General features: G+C 59.0%; 1 protein-coding gene and 1 long non-coding RNA gene across 31 annotated transcripts in view; one reads left to right on the top strand and one right to left on the bottom strand.

Annotated features, from left to right (window-relative positions):
- Window positions 1–16,510, top strand: part of WNK2 (WNK lysine deficient protein kinase 2) — a 116,186-nt gene that overhangs the window by 47,169 nt on the left and 52,507 nt on the right. For all 30 annotated transcript variants that reach the window (XR_011531730.1, XM_070590549.1, XM_070590546.1 and 27 more), the window contains 11 exons: window positions 3,128–3,333; window positions 5,418–5,549; window positions 5,877–6,056; window positions 7,316–7,870; window positions 9,808–10,101; window positions 10,629–10,678; window positions 11,551–11,719; window positions 11,806–11,922; window positions 12,303–12,473; window positions 12,722–12,767; window positions 13,228–13,347. Coding sequence is in view for 29 of the 30 variants with exons in the window: in XM_070590549.1 (XP_070446650.1) it covers window positions 3,128–3,333; window positions 5,418–5,549; window positions 5,877–6,056; window positions 7,316–7,870; window positions 9,808–10,101; window positions 10,629–10,678; window positions 11,551–11,719; window positions 11,806–11,922; window positions 12,303–12,473; window positions 12,722–12,767; window positions 13,228–13,347 (2,040 nt within the window). In the remaining variant the exon portion in view is untranslated. The remainder of the gene's footprint in view (window positions 1–3,127; window positions 3,334–5,417; window positions 5,550–5,876; window positions 6,057–7,315; window positions 7,871–9,807; window positions 10,102–10,628; window positions 10,679–11,550; window positions 11,720–11,805; window positions 11,923–12,302; window positions 12,474–12,721; window positions 12,768–13,227; window positions 13,348–16,510) is intronic.
- Window positions 2,195–6,489, bottom strand: LOC139078713 (uncharacterized). The gene is made up of 4 exons (XR_011531731.1): window positions 6,281–6,489; window positions 3,791–4,823; window positions 3,405–3,674; window positions 2,195–2,556 (listed from the first exon to the last, which is right to left on the bottom strand). It is a non-coding gene; the product is annotated as an uncharacterized lncRNA (long non-coding RNA).

Here is a 16,510-nt window from a genome sequence, read left to right as displayed (position 1 = left end):
CAGGGCGTCTGGTCCGGGATGCCACTGCCCAGGGGCTGCCAGTGGTGGTGCCTTGGTCTCGGTTCTGGCCTTTGCCACTGTGAGTATCCATTCTCAAGGTTATCTGCCTTCCGGTGCTGGACCTTCGAGGCCTTTAGTAAGATTGAGGGAATGCTGCCGATGGGTTGGCGGGAATCGTTTTTATCCAGCTTCCTCAGACCACTGGGAGAGAGTCCAGTGTCTTCTGCACGTCTGGGCCAACAAGTGTCCTCCTCTGCCCTCAGCGTCCCCAAAATTTGACTGTGCTCTGAGGATGGGGGACGTGGCCTTTCTGTCTGTACTGTGGACAAGCACGGAGTGAAATGGCAGGGCCGAGCCCCTGCCCAGGCCACCATTTCAGTTTATTCCTGCGGAAAGACCGAAATAGTCTGTTTAATGTATTTAATAGGCACATCTTTCATTTGTCATTAAAATAGCCACGTGTTCTTCAGTCGGCTGCTTCAGTTCAAACTGCGGCTGGCCGTCACTTTGAGATATTGGTCGGCTGCTTCCTTCCCTCCACCTGACCAGGTTTGCTCTGGAGAATAAAATGGCGACATCAGCGCTCCATTTTCTGATAAACCAAAAAATTAATTGAAGAGGGTAAAGGTTTTGTAGGAAAACCTCCCTGTGTCTGACACCCTACTGCACACTTGAGAAGCTTAGTTATTGGTCGCACAATTTCCAGGACGGGAATTGAGATGTTTCCTCTTGTCGCCCTTTGAAGAGACAGTCTGGAGCCTAGTATATGCCCCGCTGTGGTCAGCTGTCAAGGTGCAGGTTCCACCTGCTGTGCAGACATGAATCGACGGGGGGTTCAGTCAGGGTGGGCGTTCTGCCTGCAAACAGACCCCGTCCTGACTGAGAACAGGTCTGTGTGCCTCACACAGGGGCCACACTTCTCAAATCGGATTTTATCTGTTTGTTGTAATTTATTTAAAGTAGATAATATAGTCGGATCACATAAAATTCAAGAATTCCCAGAGGGTATACAGTGAAAGACAGCTAACTTTCCTCCCTGGAGGCCACTGATATTGCCTGTCTCTTACTGTACCTTGCAGAGAGAATCTACACATGCAGTCTACCACGCACGTACTCACATGCATAGCACACACGTATATCCATACACACCCACACACACGTGCACATATGCAGACATATGCAGGCTCACAGTGCACACCCACCCGCGTGCATGTGCGCACATGCACACATCCACATGCATGCATACACACATGTACACGTGCACACTCATGCACACCCACACACATGCACACACGTGTACACAGGCACACCCACAAACATGCATTCACACACGCGCACACCCCCCATGTCTTCCTCTATCCCAGGACCCACAGCTCCTGCACACGCTCTTCTGTGCCTTACTCTGGTCACAACAGAAAGCCTGTGTGCATCGTCCCTCTGGCTGCAGTGCCCTTGGATGGCTGGACCGCCCTGTGCTTCGTAGAGGTGAACTGATGGGGACGCCAGGCAGCACACGCGCCACTGGAGAAGGGGCCTGGTCTTAAGTGACAAGACAGGCAAACACACACACTGTCTTTGTCTGAAGGAACAGCAGACGTTGTATTTTGTGATTCTGCACCACGTATTCTGTTAACTGCTCACCACAGTCCAGATGAAGCTCAGAGAGAGGGCTGGGCCAGCCCCCGTGACTGTGAGGATGGGTTAAAATTAAATGTTTCAAGTTTAATTTGAAATATCCCAATAACAAACACATTCCCTTTAAAAATAGGAGATATTACCTGTATGGTTAGAGTCACTTTATGTCAAATTTGTCCGGTCTGTAGACATTCTCTGTTGTGTGCACTCTCTCTGTCCGTCTCTCCCTCTGTCTGTTTCTCTGTGTCTCTCTCCCTCTCTGTGTGTCTCCCTCTGTCTCTGTCTCTCCCTCTCTGTGTCTCTCTGTTTGTGTCTCTGTCTCTGTCTGTCTCCCTCTCTTTGTCTGTCTCTCCGTCTCTGTCTGTCTCTCTGTCTCTCTTTCTGTCTCTCCGTCTCTCTGTCTTTCTCTCTAAGTGGAGACACAACCAGCCATCTTGTTACACTCAGAGCCCCGTGTCTAGTGGGTTTTGCACACTCACACCTCAGTGTTCTTATGTCTTCCCAAGTTAAAGTAAGTTCAGGTCAGCCCCAGGGAAACATTATTTTGATGCAAAGCAGACAAGATTCCCTTTTACTTTATTTGTTTAAACCATGAGCGGACACGATGCTGACACTGGAAATGCTTGGTGTTCACAGGTAGCAGACATGATATCCGTGTAGCTCGTGGGCTCTGGCAGCAGTGACCAAAAGTGCCACTTCAGGCGGGTCTTTGTTCTTCCCCTCACGGCACAGCCCCACGGCCGCCTGTCTTCCCTGTCTTGGCAGATGCGCCTGTGGGCCGTGTGGTCCTTCTGTGCCCCGTGTGCGGGTGGCTTGTCCACCGAGGCTGGGTTTGACCTGTGTGCTGGGCTGAGCATGGGTGAGGCCAGCTCTGGGAGTTTCCTTGGACTGTGGCGCCTCCAGTCCCCCCTCACGGTCTCTCTGTGGAGCCAACCAAGTTAGACTCAGGACTGTCATGTGGCTTTGGACCCAGATCTTCCCACTTCGGGCTCTTTGAGGTGGTGAGCAAGGTGGTCAGGGTCCTGAGACCCCCTGCCTGCCCTACCAGACACAGGAGGTCCTTATTTTATCCCCACCACTGAGCCCGACTCTGTAGCTTTTTCTGCCCTGACACGCCCTCGGCCTCCTCTGACCCCTCGTGCCCTGGGAGACTGAGCAGGCCCGCCTTCAAGGCCAGGTCGGGGGTGTGGTGGGGCCCTGTCCGTGGCCGGGAGGCAGCCGCCGTCCTGCACATAGAGGTTGTGCGAGGTGGCCCCTGGGGTCCGTGTCCCCATGGCAGGTGGTCCCCAACGCCAGGCCACCTCGGGGCATGCAGGGACAGTCCCTGCTACGCGCTGCTGCGGGGCTGTTCGCTGAAGTTGACATGTATCTGTGACTCATGTGGTCTTTGTCTCGCAGGAGAAGCGTGCGGCCGAGCCGAGCGTGGCTGAGCCCGCCATGCTCCTGAGACCGGAACACCTGGCTGCTCTGACTGTGCCTTTATCCTCCGCAGCCGACAGCACCTTTGACAGCGGCCAGGGCTCCACCGTGTACTCGGACTCGCAGAGCAGCCAGCGCAGCGGGGTGCTGGGCTCGCTGGCCGACGCGGCACCCCCCGCCCCGTGCGTGTGCAGCCCCCCAGTGAGCGCGAGCACCGGCGATGGTCCCGGCCTGCCCTCCAGCCTGCCTGCGCCGGGGCCCTACCAGCAGCCCGCCGTGGTGAGTCGCCCACCCCTCGTGCCAGAGCCAGCCCCCAGGCCGCCCTCCCTGCCACGAACCCCCCGAGAGACCTGCCAGGCTGGTGACACTGGTGATGAGTGATGGGGCCGCGCTGGGCCGGAGACGGCAACGCAGACGGTGGCAGAGGTCACAGAAAAGTGTCCTTGATAGCGAGGAGCTTCGGCTCCGTCCAGGCCCCGCGTTCCAGGGCTGTTAGACGTGTCCCCCCTGCTCTGCGGCTGTCGGAAGTTGGGGTGCAGGTGGCCACATCCTGGGAACGTCTTCAGGGGCTTGTGAGAAGCAGGTGGGAAGGGCCCCAAGCTTCTGCCATGGAATCGTGTCTGAGACATGGAAAGACATAGGTGAAATGGAAATTGCTAGAAGAGGGGGTGCATTTGGCATTTATTTTTCGATTTTGATTTTTTTTAATGCAAAAGAAAGCAAAATGATTGCTTGCCTCGTGATCCCAAGTGGTCAGTGCAGAGAAGTTGCCCTTGAGGCAGGTGGTGGAGGGGGGTCCAGAGGGAGGTTTAGACCCTGAGGCCAGAAGCGGGTCAGGGCGGCCCCCCCTTCCCCCAGGGAGCCACTCCATCCCGACTCTTCGCTCACACCCTCTGGCCGCGCTGTGCCCCGTCCCCTCCTGTCCTCAGCTCCTTGCTTCTGCCGTTTCCCTGTGTTCTCAAAATGAGGTCGGGTGTGATTTTACTCAGCAGGAAGAGCTCAGTTGGGAAATTGCCCTGTGCTGCTCAGAGCAGTCACCCATGCCAGGGCTGAGCCAGACCATCCCACTGGCCCTCAGACCCCCAGGTCAGGGTCATGGTTTCCCTGGCCATGTGTTATGCTCTCCACCGGGGCCCCAGCACGTGCCTCTCCCACCTCTGGCTTGCAGGCTGGGACCCTGAGCACAGGGAGGTCACCCGCCCGGCCAGGGGCGCCCTATGGACTTGGCTGGAGCACTGGCCTCATCTCCTTCCAGTTGTGTGGAAACACCTTGGGAAGCAGGGGTGTCTGGGGGCGTCCCCAGGGTGCGCTAAGGCTCTGGGGCGGTTGCCGCGGTAGTGTGCCCCTGGGACCCAGGGAGGGAAGAGAACAGAGGGGAGCCTCTCCTCTGAGGCCTCAGCTGCACGCTCCTGATTCCTACTGGGCCGTGGGTGGTGGCAGCTCGAGGAACAGGTGCATGGATGGCTTGTTCCGCGCCATGGCTTCGGGTAAATGCAGAAGCGGTTCCATCCACCAGTGCTGCTGGTCACAGGAGTGGTCTCGGTTGTGGAAATTACTGTCACCTGTTTTATCCACCAAACCTCACATGAGAGACTTTCTGCTGTCGATGTGGAGAGCCAGGCCGTCGGCTCAGCCATTGCTGCGTCCGACCCGTTCCTCCATCTCCCTACCTGCTTCTGCGTCCCCAGTATTTTGAAGTAAATCCCCGACAGGAAGACATTTTGCCTATGAATAAATATTTCGCTGTGTATCTCTGCAGGATCAGGACCCTTGAAAACAAAATTTAATACCATTATTGGACCGAAAAATGTACAAATTAACAGCAGTTCTTAATAGCATCCAACAGCCAGTGCTCAGAGTTCCAACTCTTTCCCTCTTGGTTTCTGCGCCCCCTTTCTCTCTTCTGGTGGCTGAGCCACTGGAGACCCTGGCTCTGCAGAGTGCCCCTCCCCCCATGCTGCTCTGCCGACCGTTCCTGACGTTCTGTATCCCATTTGTGGATGTGTCTGTGCATAGACGTGTTCTGTGTCCTACAGACAGTGAGCGTATGCAACTATATGTCTCCTTCCCTTAATGTCACACCAAGCGTTTCTCGGCAATTCCACACAGCCCTTGTAATGATCTTCCCTCACGATTGCATGATATTCCATGGAGCTGATGTTCCAGAACATTCCCTGTTTGGGGGTTGTGGCCATTCTGGTTTAGGGGCCAGCACACCTCGCTTCTGCTGAACTGTGTTCCTAGGGAAAGCATCCCTGGCAGGACGGGCACAGGGAGTGAGAGACGGGTCCCCGCGGTTGTGGAGCACGAGCCGGGGGGTCCTGAGGGCCACTGTTGAGCGTGGCCCTTTGTGCTCTTTGCAGCCTGGCCTGTCGCTGGGCTCCATCCCGCCCCCCACCCGCCCTCCACTCCCACAGCAGCGTTTCCCGGAACCGGCCGTGAGTTTTGCCCCTGTGCCGACGGGCCCAGGCCAGCCCGCACCCCCGAGCCACCAGGTGAGTCCTGGCCGCCCCTTATGGCCACCATCGTGCCTTGGTCTCCCTGGCCCGCTGGCCCTGCTGGTCCTTCTCTGTGGTTCCCCAGGGCTGGGGGGCAGATGGACATGGGGGCTCTTGTGCCTGGAGTTCATGGGCGTTAGCACGGGGAGGAGCCTCGCTTGCCAGAACGATTCACCCAGGTCTGCGCTTCCAGGGCTCCAGGCTGGCGGGGGTGTGTGTGCACGTGTGTGGTGTGTGTGCACAAGTTGGTTTTCTCTATCCTGTCGAGGCATGAGGGGTGTCTCAGCAGGATGTGGGTCTCAAAAGCCCCTTCCCTCCCTCTAGCCTCCTCCGCTGGCCCAGCCGACGCCCCTGCCGCAGGTCCTGGCACCACAGGGCCCTCTGCAGCCGGTGGCCCCTGTCCTGCCTCCGTACCTGCCTCCGAGCTCCCAGGTGGTGGCCCCCGCTCAGCTGAAGCCCCTCCAGATGCCGCCGCTGCAGCCTCTGGCTCAAGTCCCTCCACAGGTGCCCCCCCTTCCCCCTCCAGCCTCGCGCCCTCCCCCAGCTGGGCTGCCGGTCTTCGTTCTCTGTGCTGCCAGGGTCCCTCGGGGTGGGAACACTCCCTGATGATGCGACGGCCGGGCTGCCGTGCCCACCTGCCCTCAGCGTCTGTCCCAGGCACGTCTAGGACTGGCAGGGCTTAGTCCAGAGTCAGGCCAAGGAGCCAGGACAGAGCCGTGAGCACAAACCTGCAGTCACTGTCCACTGCAGAGCCACCTGAGGCCATGCTGACAGGGACTCCTTGGGGGCCGGGCCATCACCCAGGCTAATGCCCCTGGTGCTGGTCATCCGGGGACCCTGGGTCACAGGATGGCTTTTCTTTGCGGGTCCCGTCACAGTTGCATCGTCAGGGCTAGGATGGGAGGGGCCGCTTCCTGCAGAAGGTGTGGCTGTTTCTGTGGTTTAGGGTGCCATCCTGTCACCTGGCCTTGTCCTTGTCACGCTCAGAATGGCTCCACTATCTAGTTAAACCTCTACTGTGCACGTCCGTGGTCACGGCCTTTAGCTGCTTTTCAAATATGCAGAAGTCGGTTGGTGTTTTCACTGCGCTACAATTGCACAAAGGCATGTTTCATGGGTGCTCGTGTGCCCCCGCCGCCTAAACGGCCCTGTTCTAAAGAGAAAACTCTCAGAGTTGCTGAAATGTTTGAAGTGCTAAGTCCACAGGGTCAGATACTGGGTGTCTCCAGGATGGAAGACCAGACACGGAAGGTTCCAGAGCTCCACTGTTGGGAGCTGCCACCCTTCCCTGAGCCACGTGCAGAGGGTTGTCGCCTCAGCCAATGGGGAGGGCGGGCAGGAAGAGATGCTTTGCCCCAAGAGAACCTGCGGAAGACTCTGGTCCCGGAGGGAACCCATACAGAGCAGGGAATCCGGCAGAGAAACGTCCACGTCAGGTGTCAGGTGGCCCTGACAGTCCTAGCCTATCTGAATGAAAACACACAAGGCTGTGAAGTGGTCACGCCTGTGACTCCTCGTATCTGAGCCTCCCCTGCCATCCTCGTGGCCGCCTGGCGATACATGGTGAGCCCCAGAGTGGTCCAGAGGGCACTGCAGGGGCTCTCAGGCTGTTGAGCGCCCACCGTGCCGAGGCCTCGTGCCTTCCTTCTCTGTTGCACGGTGCTCTGCGCTAGGCTTTGTTAATTTGGGCTCGCGTTCGGGGTCCCCAGTACGGGTGTGCTGCCGGGGGGGCGGCCCTGGCTGACATGCTGTCTCTCTTTCAGATGCCTCCGCTTCCTGTCATTCCCCCCGTCGCACCGCTGGCCACCATCGACAGCCTCCCCACGGCCCTCCCTGACCTGCCGGCCGCCGGTGTGCCGGCCGTGCCTGCCCCCTCGCAGTATTTCTCTCCGGCTGTCATCCTGCCAAGCCTCCCACTCGCTGCCGCCACTGCGCCCCTGCCTGTGGCACCGGCCCTGCCTCTGCAGGCAGTCAAACTGCCCCACCCGCCTGGGGCACCGCTGGCTGTGCCGTGCAGGACCATCGTGCCAAACGTGGCAGCCACCACCGCCGCCATCCCTCTGCTGGCTGTTGCCCCGCAGGGCGTGGCCGCTCTGTCCATTCACCCCGCCGTGGCCCAGCTCCCAGCCCAGCCTGTGTACCCCGCGGCCTTTCCGCAGATGGCGCCTGGTGATGTCCCGCCTTCCCCCCTCCACACGGTGCAGCCCGTGCGGGCTCCTCCTCCGCAGCCGGTGCCCCCCATGCTGCCGCAGGCCCACCAGCCGAGCATCGCCCGCCTTCCGGAGCAGGCCGCTGCGGCCACCAGCGCCGGGAGCCAGGTGAGCCCCCTGCTGGGCAGGGCCCGCTCTCCAGCCTCTGGGAGAGCCCTTAGCACCCAGAGGTGCAAGTTCTCAGCCCTCTGCTCCTTTACTGCACCTTGACCTGGGGGCACAGTGGGGACAGGCAGGCAGCGCTGTCCTGCGGCCACGGCTTCTCGTCCACTATGGGGGTGTCTGCTCTTCCTCCCTCTTCCCAGCAAGTACTGGGAGCCGTGGGAATTGGGGCAGCCAAAGGTTCCACTGTCGGTCCCTTCCTGAGGGTCAGTAGCAGCTGCTGGTGGTTGGGGGTCCCTCCAATGCTGCGCGTTGAGGTGCCTGGCCTCCCCTCGGTGCGGCTGCAGCAGCCTCTCCATGGGCGCCAGGGAGGCTCCCACGGCCTGGTGCCTTGTCAGAGTGAGATGGGGGGACAGCCCCATCTCAGCAGCCAGGAATGAGGCAAACGGGGTTCCAGGGGTTCAGTCGCCATGGGCTGGGCAGTGCTCGGGGCACACAGGCTGCTGATTCCAAGGGTTGTGGCAGACAAGGATGATGTCCTGGAGGCAGGTGGGGACCTTGGGCAGCTTGCTACACTGACAGTGAAGGGACAGAGAGACACGTGCCCTGCTGGATGGCTGGGCCTCTCTGTGCCTCCACACACCTGTGCAGCCCACATGTTTTGGAGCTTCAGGGCTGTTACCCAACTTCATTGATGAGAGGAGCCTGCGGGGAGGCCTCCCACCTGGGGGCTTGTCACATGGGGGGCCTCCCACCTGGGGGCCTCCCCCAACGGGACCTCCCACCTGGGGCTTCACACCTGGGTGGGCCTCCCACTTGAGGGTTCTCCCACCTGGCCCCGCCCTGGCTCTAAGCCGCAGCAGCTGTGTGCAAGTGGGCACGACCTTTGCCTTGTGAGCTCCAGCTCCTCTCGTGAGGTGGGGCTGACGGTCCCCTTTGGATTTTGTTGTGAAGGTTCATCCTGACAGTGTGCGAAGGTGCTGGGTGCCCCCAGTTCGTGTTGCACCTGTTCCCGTCTGGAGCGAGCCCCTGCGTCCTAAGGACATACAGGTCCTCCTGGACGTGGCTCCTCGCTGTCTGATTTCCAGAAAAGATTTGTATGTGGAGAAGGAAGGGAGTTTTAATGAGCAACAGGGTGGCGTTTAAGAGCGAGTGTGAGCAGGCACAGCAGTGCAGTGGCCTGAGTGGGCGCCTGCACGGTCCATTACTCACAGTGGTGCTGACCACAGGTGAGGGCCCTTTCGGGAAAGCCAAGGGCTGAGTGGAGGCCTGGACTGGCGCCTTGCTCAGCCCGTAGCTGCAGAAGGCGTGTGTGCTCGAGGTCGCTGGCCAGGCGTGCTGGCCTTCCTGCTGCCGGTTGGAGGGTCTGGGGTTTATTGATGGGATGGCCTGGCTGCCCACGGGCTTCCCTGTGCTGTGGGCAGTGATGCCCCTGACCGCAGCAGCAGGACAGTCCAGAAAGGACAGGTCCACAGCTGGGCTGCAGCTTTCGCGTCTGACCCCACGCACCGTGTTGCTGATGGGTCTCAGGCCAGCAGGCCCAGCCTGGGTTGCCCATGGGAGGCCACGGTCCACGGCCCCTGGCCAGAGGCTGGAGGGGAGCACAGGTGCTGAGCTGACGGGGCGGTTGGGCCCGTGGTCAGTGCTGGACCCGGCTCAGGGCCTCTCCTGGCACAGCCGGAGGCCACAGGGGAAGTGTGGTGTTGGGTTTGATCTTACACACACAGGAACACAAGAGGGTGTTCCTGTTTCTTCCTGCCAAGTCCCCGCGCTGACAGCTCCAGGGCCAGGCCTTGCCTGTGGGGAGGGGAGGGCGGGTTGGAGCCCTGGAGAGCTCGTGGCCCAACGGAGGTGGCACCTACTTTGCTCTGGGACCCTTAGGGCCCAGCAGGGAAAGTGGGGCCTGGCCTCTTGACTTGCATCCCCGTCTTCTGTGCCCCCAGGTGCTGCTTGGCCACCCACCTCCGTATGCCGTGGATGTCTCTGCCCAGGTCCCCACGGTGCCCACACCGGCTGCCATCCTCTCCCCTCCTCTGCCGGAAGTGCTCCCGCCCGCCGCCCCTGAGCTCCTGCCTCAGCTCCCTGGCTCCCTGGCCCCCACAGCAGTGGCGGCTGCTCCAAGCCTGCCTGTCCAGACCACCACGCTTCTGCCGCCTGCTCACCCTCCACTGCCCAGCGGGCCGGGGATCACTGGCCCCGGCCCTGCTGTCCAGCTGACCGTGGAGCCGGCCCTGGAGGTGTGTGCCCTCCCCTCAGGGCTCAGCCTGCAGCATGTCACCCTGACCCCTGACCCCGCCATCATGGTGGGCCCCTGCTCGGTGACCTTGGGTCTCCTTGCTAGAAGTCGGGGACGTGCTGAGGACGGTGGCAGCATGCGCCCCAGGACAGCCCTGTGGGAGCTGCTGCCATCTCCCTCTGCCGTCCCTGCGTGTCACCCTTTCCTGAAGCTCGTGTGCAGGTGGACAGTGTGGTTTTTACGCGTGGGGTTAGAGTGCTTCCCCTGCAGGTGATGGGAAGGCCTGCCACCAGCTTTCTGGGGCCCGTGGGCATCCCGTAGGGCCGGTCAGAGGGTGAACGTGTTTGGAAAGGGGGCGGCCCCAGCTTTTAGGAATCCACTTGACTCTGGGCGTTCAGCATGATGAGAACCCTTGGCCCTGCTGCCCCGCGTGGCGGCTGTGGTCAGAAGGGCGCGGGCGGGCTGGGCCGCTGGTGCTGTGCGCGGGAACGAGCGTGACCCGCCCTCCTTTCCATGGTTGTGTTTCAGGAGCAGGCCTTGCAGGACAAGCAGCCCAGCCTCCTGCAGAGCTGTGAGAGGTAACGGCCCGGCCTGGCCAGGGACGGCGTGGGTGGGCGTGGGCCACACATGGACTCGGCTTGTGGTGTAGCTGCCCCTTCACACAGGCCCCTGCCGTGTCCGGGCTTCCGACAGTGTCGCCTGTTTTCCCAGCCTTCCCTGAGGGTGCTGCGGGGAGCTCCCCCGTGGTCTTGCTCAGGGCCTCTTGAAGTGCGGTCCTCAGATGCTCCCGGCTGTTCTGGGTCCTGGCGCTGGTCTTTGGTGCCATGGATGTTCCAGAGAGAGAGGCCACAGACAGAGAGTCTGCAGGCCCGGGGCTGAGGGGAGGCTGGGGAGCCAGGCAGAGTCCAGCCCACAACCAGGTCTCCCAGCGCCTGTGGCGCCTGTCATTTCCCAGTCACAGTACGTGTCGCATTTGGGGAGGGCGCTGGTTACGAGAACTGACTGTGTCCCACCCTCCTGGTGCACCAGGCACCCAGCTCTGCACTCCACAGACTCTCCTGGAATCCTGTGCCGGCCCCACGCGGTTGGCATGTTCCCGTGGTGTTGCACAGATGGGGAAACTGAGGACGGGGGAGGGTTGTTTCTTAATCCACACATTTACTGAGAGCCAGGTGGGCCTGATCCAAGGTTAGGAGGCTCAGAGGACTGAGGTCTGGGGTCAGAAAATCTATGCATCCCCCACGGCCCCAGGACAGACGCTGCAGTGGGAGAAGGGGCTTTGGGCCCTGCTTCCGGCTCGGGGGTCTCCCTGCCAGGCATGGCTGGCTCAGCCCCTCCAGGCTCTCTGGCTGAGCACGTCAGATGCTGAAGCTCCTGGTTATCTCCTGAGCAGCCAAGCTTCCGCGAGGTCGTTCCCGCGGGTGCTGTGACGTTGTTGGTTTTCGTGCAGCCTCGGAGGTTCCGATGTGGCTTCTGGAAGAGAGATGAGTGATGGTGGTGAAGGCGCCTTTGGTGGGGGGAAGCTGGAAGGCAGGGCCGCCCGGAAACACCACCGCAGGTCCACGCGTGCGCGCTCCCGCCAGGAGAGGACCAGCCGACCCCGGCTGACCATCCTGAACGTGAGTGGCCTGGCGGGACAGCCCAAGGGCTCAGGGCTCCCTGGGCGGGGTCTCCTCCGCTGGTCCGACTGCCTGAGTGTCCGTAGGTGTGCAACACGGGGGACAAGATGGTGGAATGCCAGCTGGAGACGCACAACCACAGGATGGTGACGTTCAAGTTTGACCTGGACGGGGATGCGCCTGATGAGATCGCCACCTACATGGTGAGGCTGCGTGTCCTGCCCGGTCAGCTGAGGCAGTGGCACCTCCCCTAGGAAGGCGAGCCTGTCTCCCACTTGTCCCTTGGGCTCGTGCCTGCCAGCCCCACTCAGGGAGTGTTGGCTGCCATCCTTCCTCGTCCTCTGGCCTCTGCAGCTGGCCACCTGCTCGGGCTAGTGCTGGTCTCTCACCTGGACACCTTGCTTCTTGAGCCGCGGCTCTCCTCACTGAGCTGTGCAGCCCCCGTGTCAGGGACTGGACCCCCTGGCCGTGTTTCCCCTCCCGGGCTCAGCCCCGAGCAGAAATCAAATCCCTCAGTGGTGATGCAGAGCGGCCAGTGGCCTGTGGTGGGTCCCGGCCAGCAGGGCTGCATGTGCCGTTGCAGGTGGAGCACGACTTCATCCTGCAGGCCGAGCGGGAGACGTTCATCGAGCAGATGAAGGACGTCATGGACAAGGCAGAGGACATGCTCAGCGAGGACACGGACGTGGACCGTGGCTCTGACCCTGGGGTGAGCCCGCCCCATGTCAACACCTGCGGCCTGGGCGCCGGGGAGGTGAGTCCCAGGGCCTGCTCACCCCCAGCTCCCAGCTCTGAGCGCGGGGCTGAGCCGCCACCTGCCGCCTGCTGGAGGAGCCCGCGGGCTGAGTGGTGCCAGGTAGGGCAGCCGGGAGGACGGGCGCCTTCAGTTCTGTTAGAGACGTCCAAGCCCCAGGCCCCTGGATGTTTTGAGGCCACGTTGTGCTCCAAAGGATGCCCTCGTTCCACGCGGTCTGCTGATTTCCGATCCTTTAACTCCATCAGGAGAGCCGCCAGTCCCAGGCCGACGCCCCGGTGTATCAGCAGAATGGTACGTCTGCCCTTGGGCCACGGCCTTCCCATCACGGGCCCTTCTCTGTCTTCCGGCAGCCATTAACTGAGAGCCCACGGAGCATTTTGAAAGGCGTCTGGCCGTCACACTGGGGGGGCTGCGGCTTGTGGCGAGCGTCCTCCCATCTGGGGATGCCGCCCTGTCTGAGGAGCCACGTCTGGCCCGGTGGGGACTGAGCATGGGTAGACTGGCCGCCGCCTGCTGGTCCCCCGGCCAGCACGACGCCGTCACTGATGGCACCGAGGGTGTCCCGGGAGCTAAGCCTGTGCCTGGGGTTCTTGTGAGAGCTTCCGGCTGCCAGTGAGGGGCACGCGAGCGGGCGGCATGTCGCCCCGCGGTGGGAGAAGAGTTCTGCGAAGTCCCCTGTGGCTGGTTGGGTGCCGCCGGCCGTGGGAGAAACTCACTGGCTCTCGCCTCCTGTTTCTGTGCTGCCCCTCAGTCCTGCACACCGGGAAGAGGTGGTTTATCATCTGTCCGGTGGCTGAGCACCCAGCGGCGGAGGCCCCCAAATCCTCGCCCCCACTTCCTCTGAGCTCCCTGCAGCCGGAAGCCAGCCAAGGTAGGAGCAGCCAGAGCCCCCTAGCTGTCCCCCGTCCCTGTAACGCGGCTCGCCTCCTCCCGTGTATCGCTCGCATCCCCCCGGGGTCCTCAGCCCGGCTTTCCTCGCACTCACGTTTCGCTGGCATGTGCTGTGTGCCCAGCCGGCTGTAAGGGGCTCTTCCTGCACTGTCGCCCGAAACCCAGAGCAGCCTGTGGGGCCGTACCCCTGTCTGTAACCCGTCCCAGTGTCCCCCGAATGAGCCAAGCGAGGCAGCAACTCGGGTTTGGGCTGCCCGGTGCCTTCGCTGTGCAGGTGAACCCCATGGCTGCACAGGTGTGTGACGAAGGCCTCTGCTCTCCCGTTTCCTACCAGTGTCGTCTTGTGACTAGCTCCCCACCCCGACATGGCCCACCTGCTGGAACACGCCCCTGGTGGTTCTGCTTGTTTTGCCGGTGGGATGGGAGGGACCCTTTCGGTGCTGAGACTCTCTGATTGTAAATTGTCCCCAAGGAAAACCGACCTTCTGAGATTGATCTGCACCTGCGTGGGCAGACACCAGCAAGCTTGCCCTTGGGGCTGTCGGTTAAATTCGGGTTTTGTGGTCCCTTGGGAGGCTGCAGATAGTCACTTGAACAGATTTAAGGTTTAATTTCCTGTAAGTTGGCAGGAAAAAGTTGTCCTTTATATAACTTGACCTGACTTTATGGTACAATTGCGAAAAATACCTGTAAGTCATTTTCAATTTCGTATCCTGTGTTTCCAGTAACTTCCCTTACACTTTTGGAGATTCGTTCCCTTGGGGAAGAGTCAGCCTAATAAAGAAACCCCCAACGGAGCCGTGATCTGAGACCTGAGTCTGGCAAAGGGCCTGCCTGGCCTGCACTGAGGGGTCACGGAGGAGCAGACGGTCTGCAGTGGCTCAGTTTTGACATGAGTGTATGTTCATCTATGACTTCTTGGTGTTGATACATACACAGTTAATTAGGGAGGGAAAACCCTTGTTAAAGTAAAGCCAATTTTCTGAGTGGTGTAGTGGGCAAGAAGACGTGCCCGGAGTTAAACCCTCATCCTTCACTGTGCACTGACTGCAGGAAACCTTTCAGAACCAGTCTCTTTATCTATAAAAAGAGAAGAAGGAAGCAGCCACTTCTAAGGATGGCAGATCTATTCATTTGGATTAATCATTCACTTAGGATGACCAAAAAGTTGGACGAATTCTAAAGATCATTTGCTTGAAGGTGTTCGGATTGTCTAAAGATAGTGGAGAATTATCAGGCCAGGGTCCAGGGAAGGATGGACACCAGGATGTGAGCCCAGTGTTGGACTGTTCCCCTGGGTGCACCTCCCATTCCTGCAGGGTGGCTGAGAGGCTGCGTGTCGAAGCTTTGATAGCTCACCAGGCTGGAGAAAAAGGGGCTCTGAGCTGTGGGCCAGGTGGGGCCCCTGCTGGAGTGCTGTGCTGGAGGAGCAAAGGGCACCTGCAGGTGGACGGGCCAGGCAGAGCAAGGAGTCTTCTCAGAGCGCAGCACCCTTATGAAGGTGATCTCAGAGCGCTGTGTGCTCAGGCAGAGGCACACAGGTCCTTTCTGCAGGAAGGTGACACCATTCTGGACCTCACATTACTTACACAAATAGTTCAGTGAATGCCGTATCTGGCACATAATAAAAAAATATCTAGACAGAGAGTCCTGGTTCGGGCTAGGATGGCATGTGCCCATGCCACCAGCCCTTCTCTCCCCTGAGCTTGAGTGTGTGCCTGGGCCAACACTGGCACGGCTCTTTAAGGACTCGGGGAAATAAGTAGCAGCAGGAGGATGGGGAGGTGCACCGGAGTTCCAAGGACCACTGAGCTGGTGTTGAGCTTAGCATTTCCCTCTGGTGTTTCCTGGCCTGAGCTCAGAGCTGTGTGAAGGCTGGGAGTGAGCACGGGAGGCAGACAGAGAAGCTCCAGGAGGCATGCTCTGGTTTGGGGTTGCACAGCAGGAAAGGGAGCTCCTAAAGCTCAGAGAGAAGGTGGCGGATCTTTCCATTTTTCCTTTTGCCCTTTTTCTTGCACCGCAGTCCGCAGACAGTTCTGAGGGCCAGCAGCAGGTAACAGGAGCCAAAACCACGAGACGGGAGAGCCTTCCTCTCTGTTGGGTGGAGGCAGGGCTCAAAGAGTACAGACCCAACACCCATTACTTCCTTTCTCTCTCTGTCCTGCCACTTGGCCCTGCTTCTCACAATTATGGAAGTGGATGGTTTCTCTCCAGAGAAATGGGAGTCCCAGGGGACCAGGAAGTACCAGGAAGACCATGGACAGGGAAGAGCATGGGAAAGCAACCCCATAAAGTTGTCGATGAACTCCTGGCCTCACCTCAATCTGTGGGTGCATGGATCCAATCCTAATTAGCATATAAAAAACGTTGAGAACCAAGCTAATGGGCAGACTCCCACTCAGGTTCCAGACTGGCCCCTGAGCAGCACACACTTGTTTCAGGTCAGGTCAGTACTGCAAAAACATTGAAAACTGAACTGACGTTGTAGCCACGGCTCATAGAAGGGTTGCAACTTGCAGCTTGAACCTAACTAGGTTGATTGCCTGCTAAAGCAAAATTATCAACATTCACCACGGGATTTAAACAGACTTAGGATCTCATAATATTATTCAAGCTCCAGTTTAATCCACTTTAACCAATGCAATCCAAAACCCAAGTGAAGAGCCATGAAAATGTCAACTTGCATGGAAAAAGACAGCCAACACATGACAATGATAAGGTGACATAGATGTTGGAATGATCGACAGACTTTAAAGCAGCTATTATAAAAATGCTTGAACAGGCAATTGCAAAGATTCTGAAAACACATGTTAAGATAGACAGTATCAGCAAAGAAATAGAAGATACAAAAAAGAGACAAATGGAAATTTTAAAACTGCAAACTAAAATATGTGAAACTATCCAGTCAGAACTTAGAGCAAAAGATACAAAAACAAATGAAGAGAGCCCTTGGAACGAGAGCAAAGGTCTAATGTTTGTGTCATCAGAGTTCCAGAAGGAGAGAAAAAGTGCAGTGCTGAAAAAATATCTGAAGAATAATGCTGAAAACTTCCCAAATTTGGTAAAAGACATAATCTGTAGATTCAAGAGGCTGAGTAAACACTAAATAGGATAAACCCAAAGAAATCCACACTTGGACACAT

The sequence above is a fragment of the Equus przewalskii genome, chromosome 22, assembly GCF_037783145.1.
Source record: "Equus przewalskii isolate Varuska chromosome 22, EquPr2, whole genome shotgun sequence".
Taxonomy (NCBI): Eukaryota; Metazoa; Chordata; class Mammalia; order Perissodactyla; family Equidae; genus Equus; species Equus przewalskii.
This window is presented reverse-complemented; position numbering and strand designations above follow the sequence as displayed.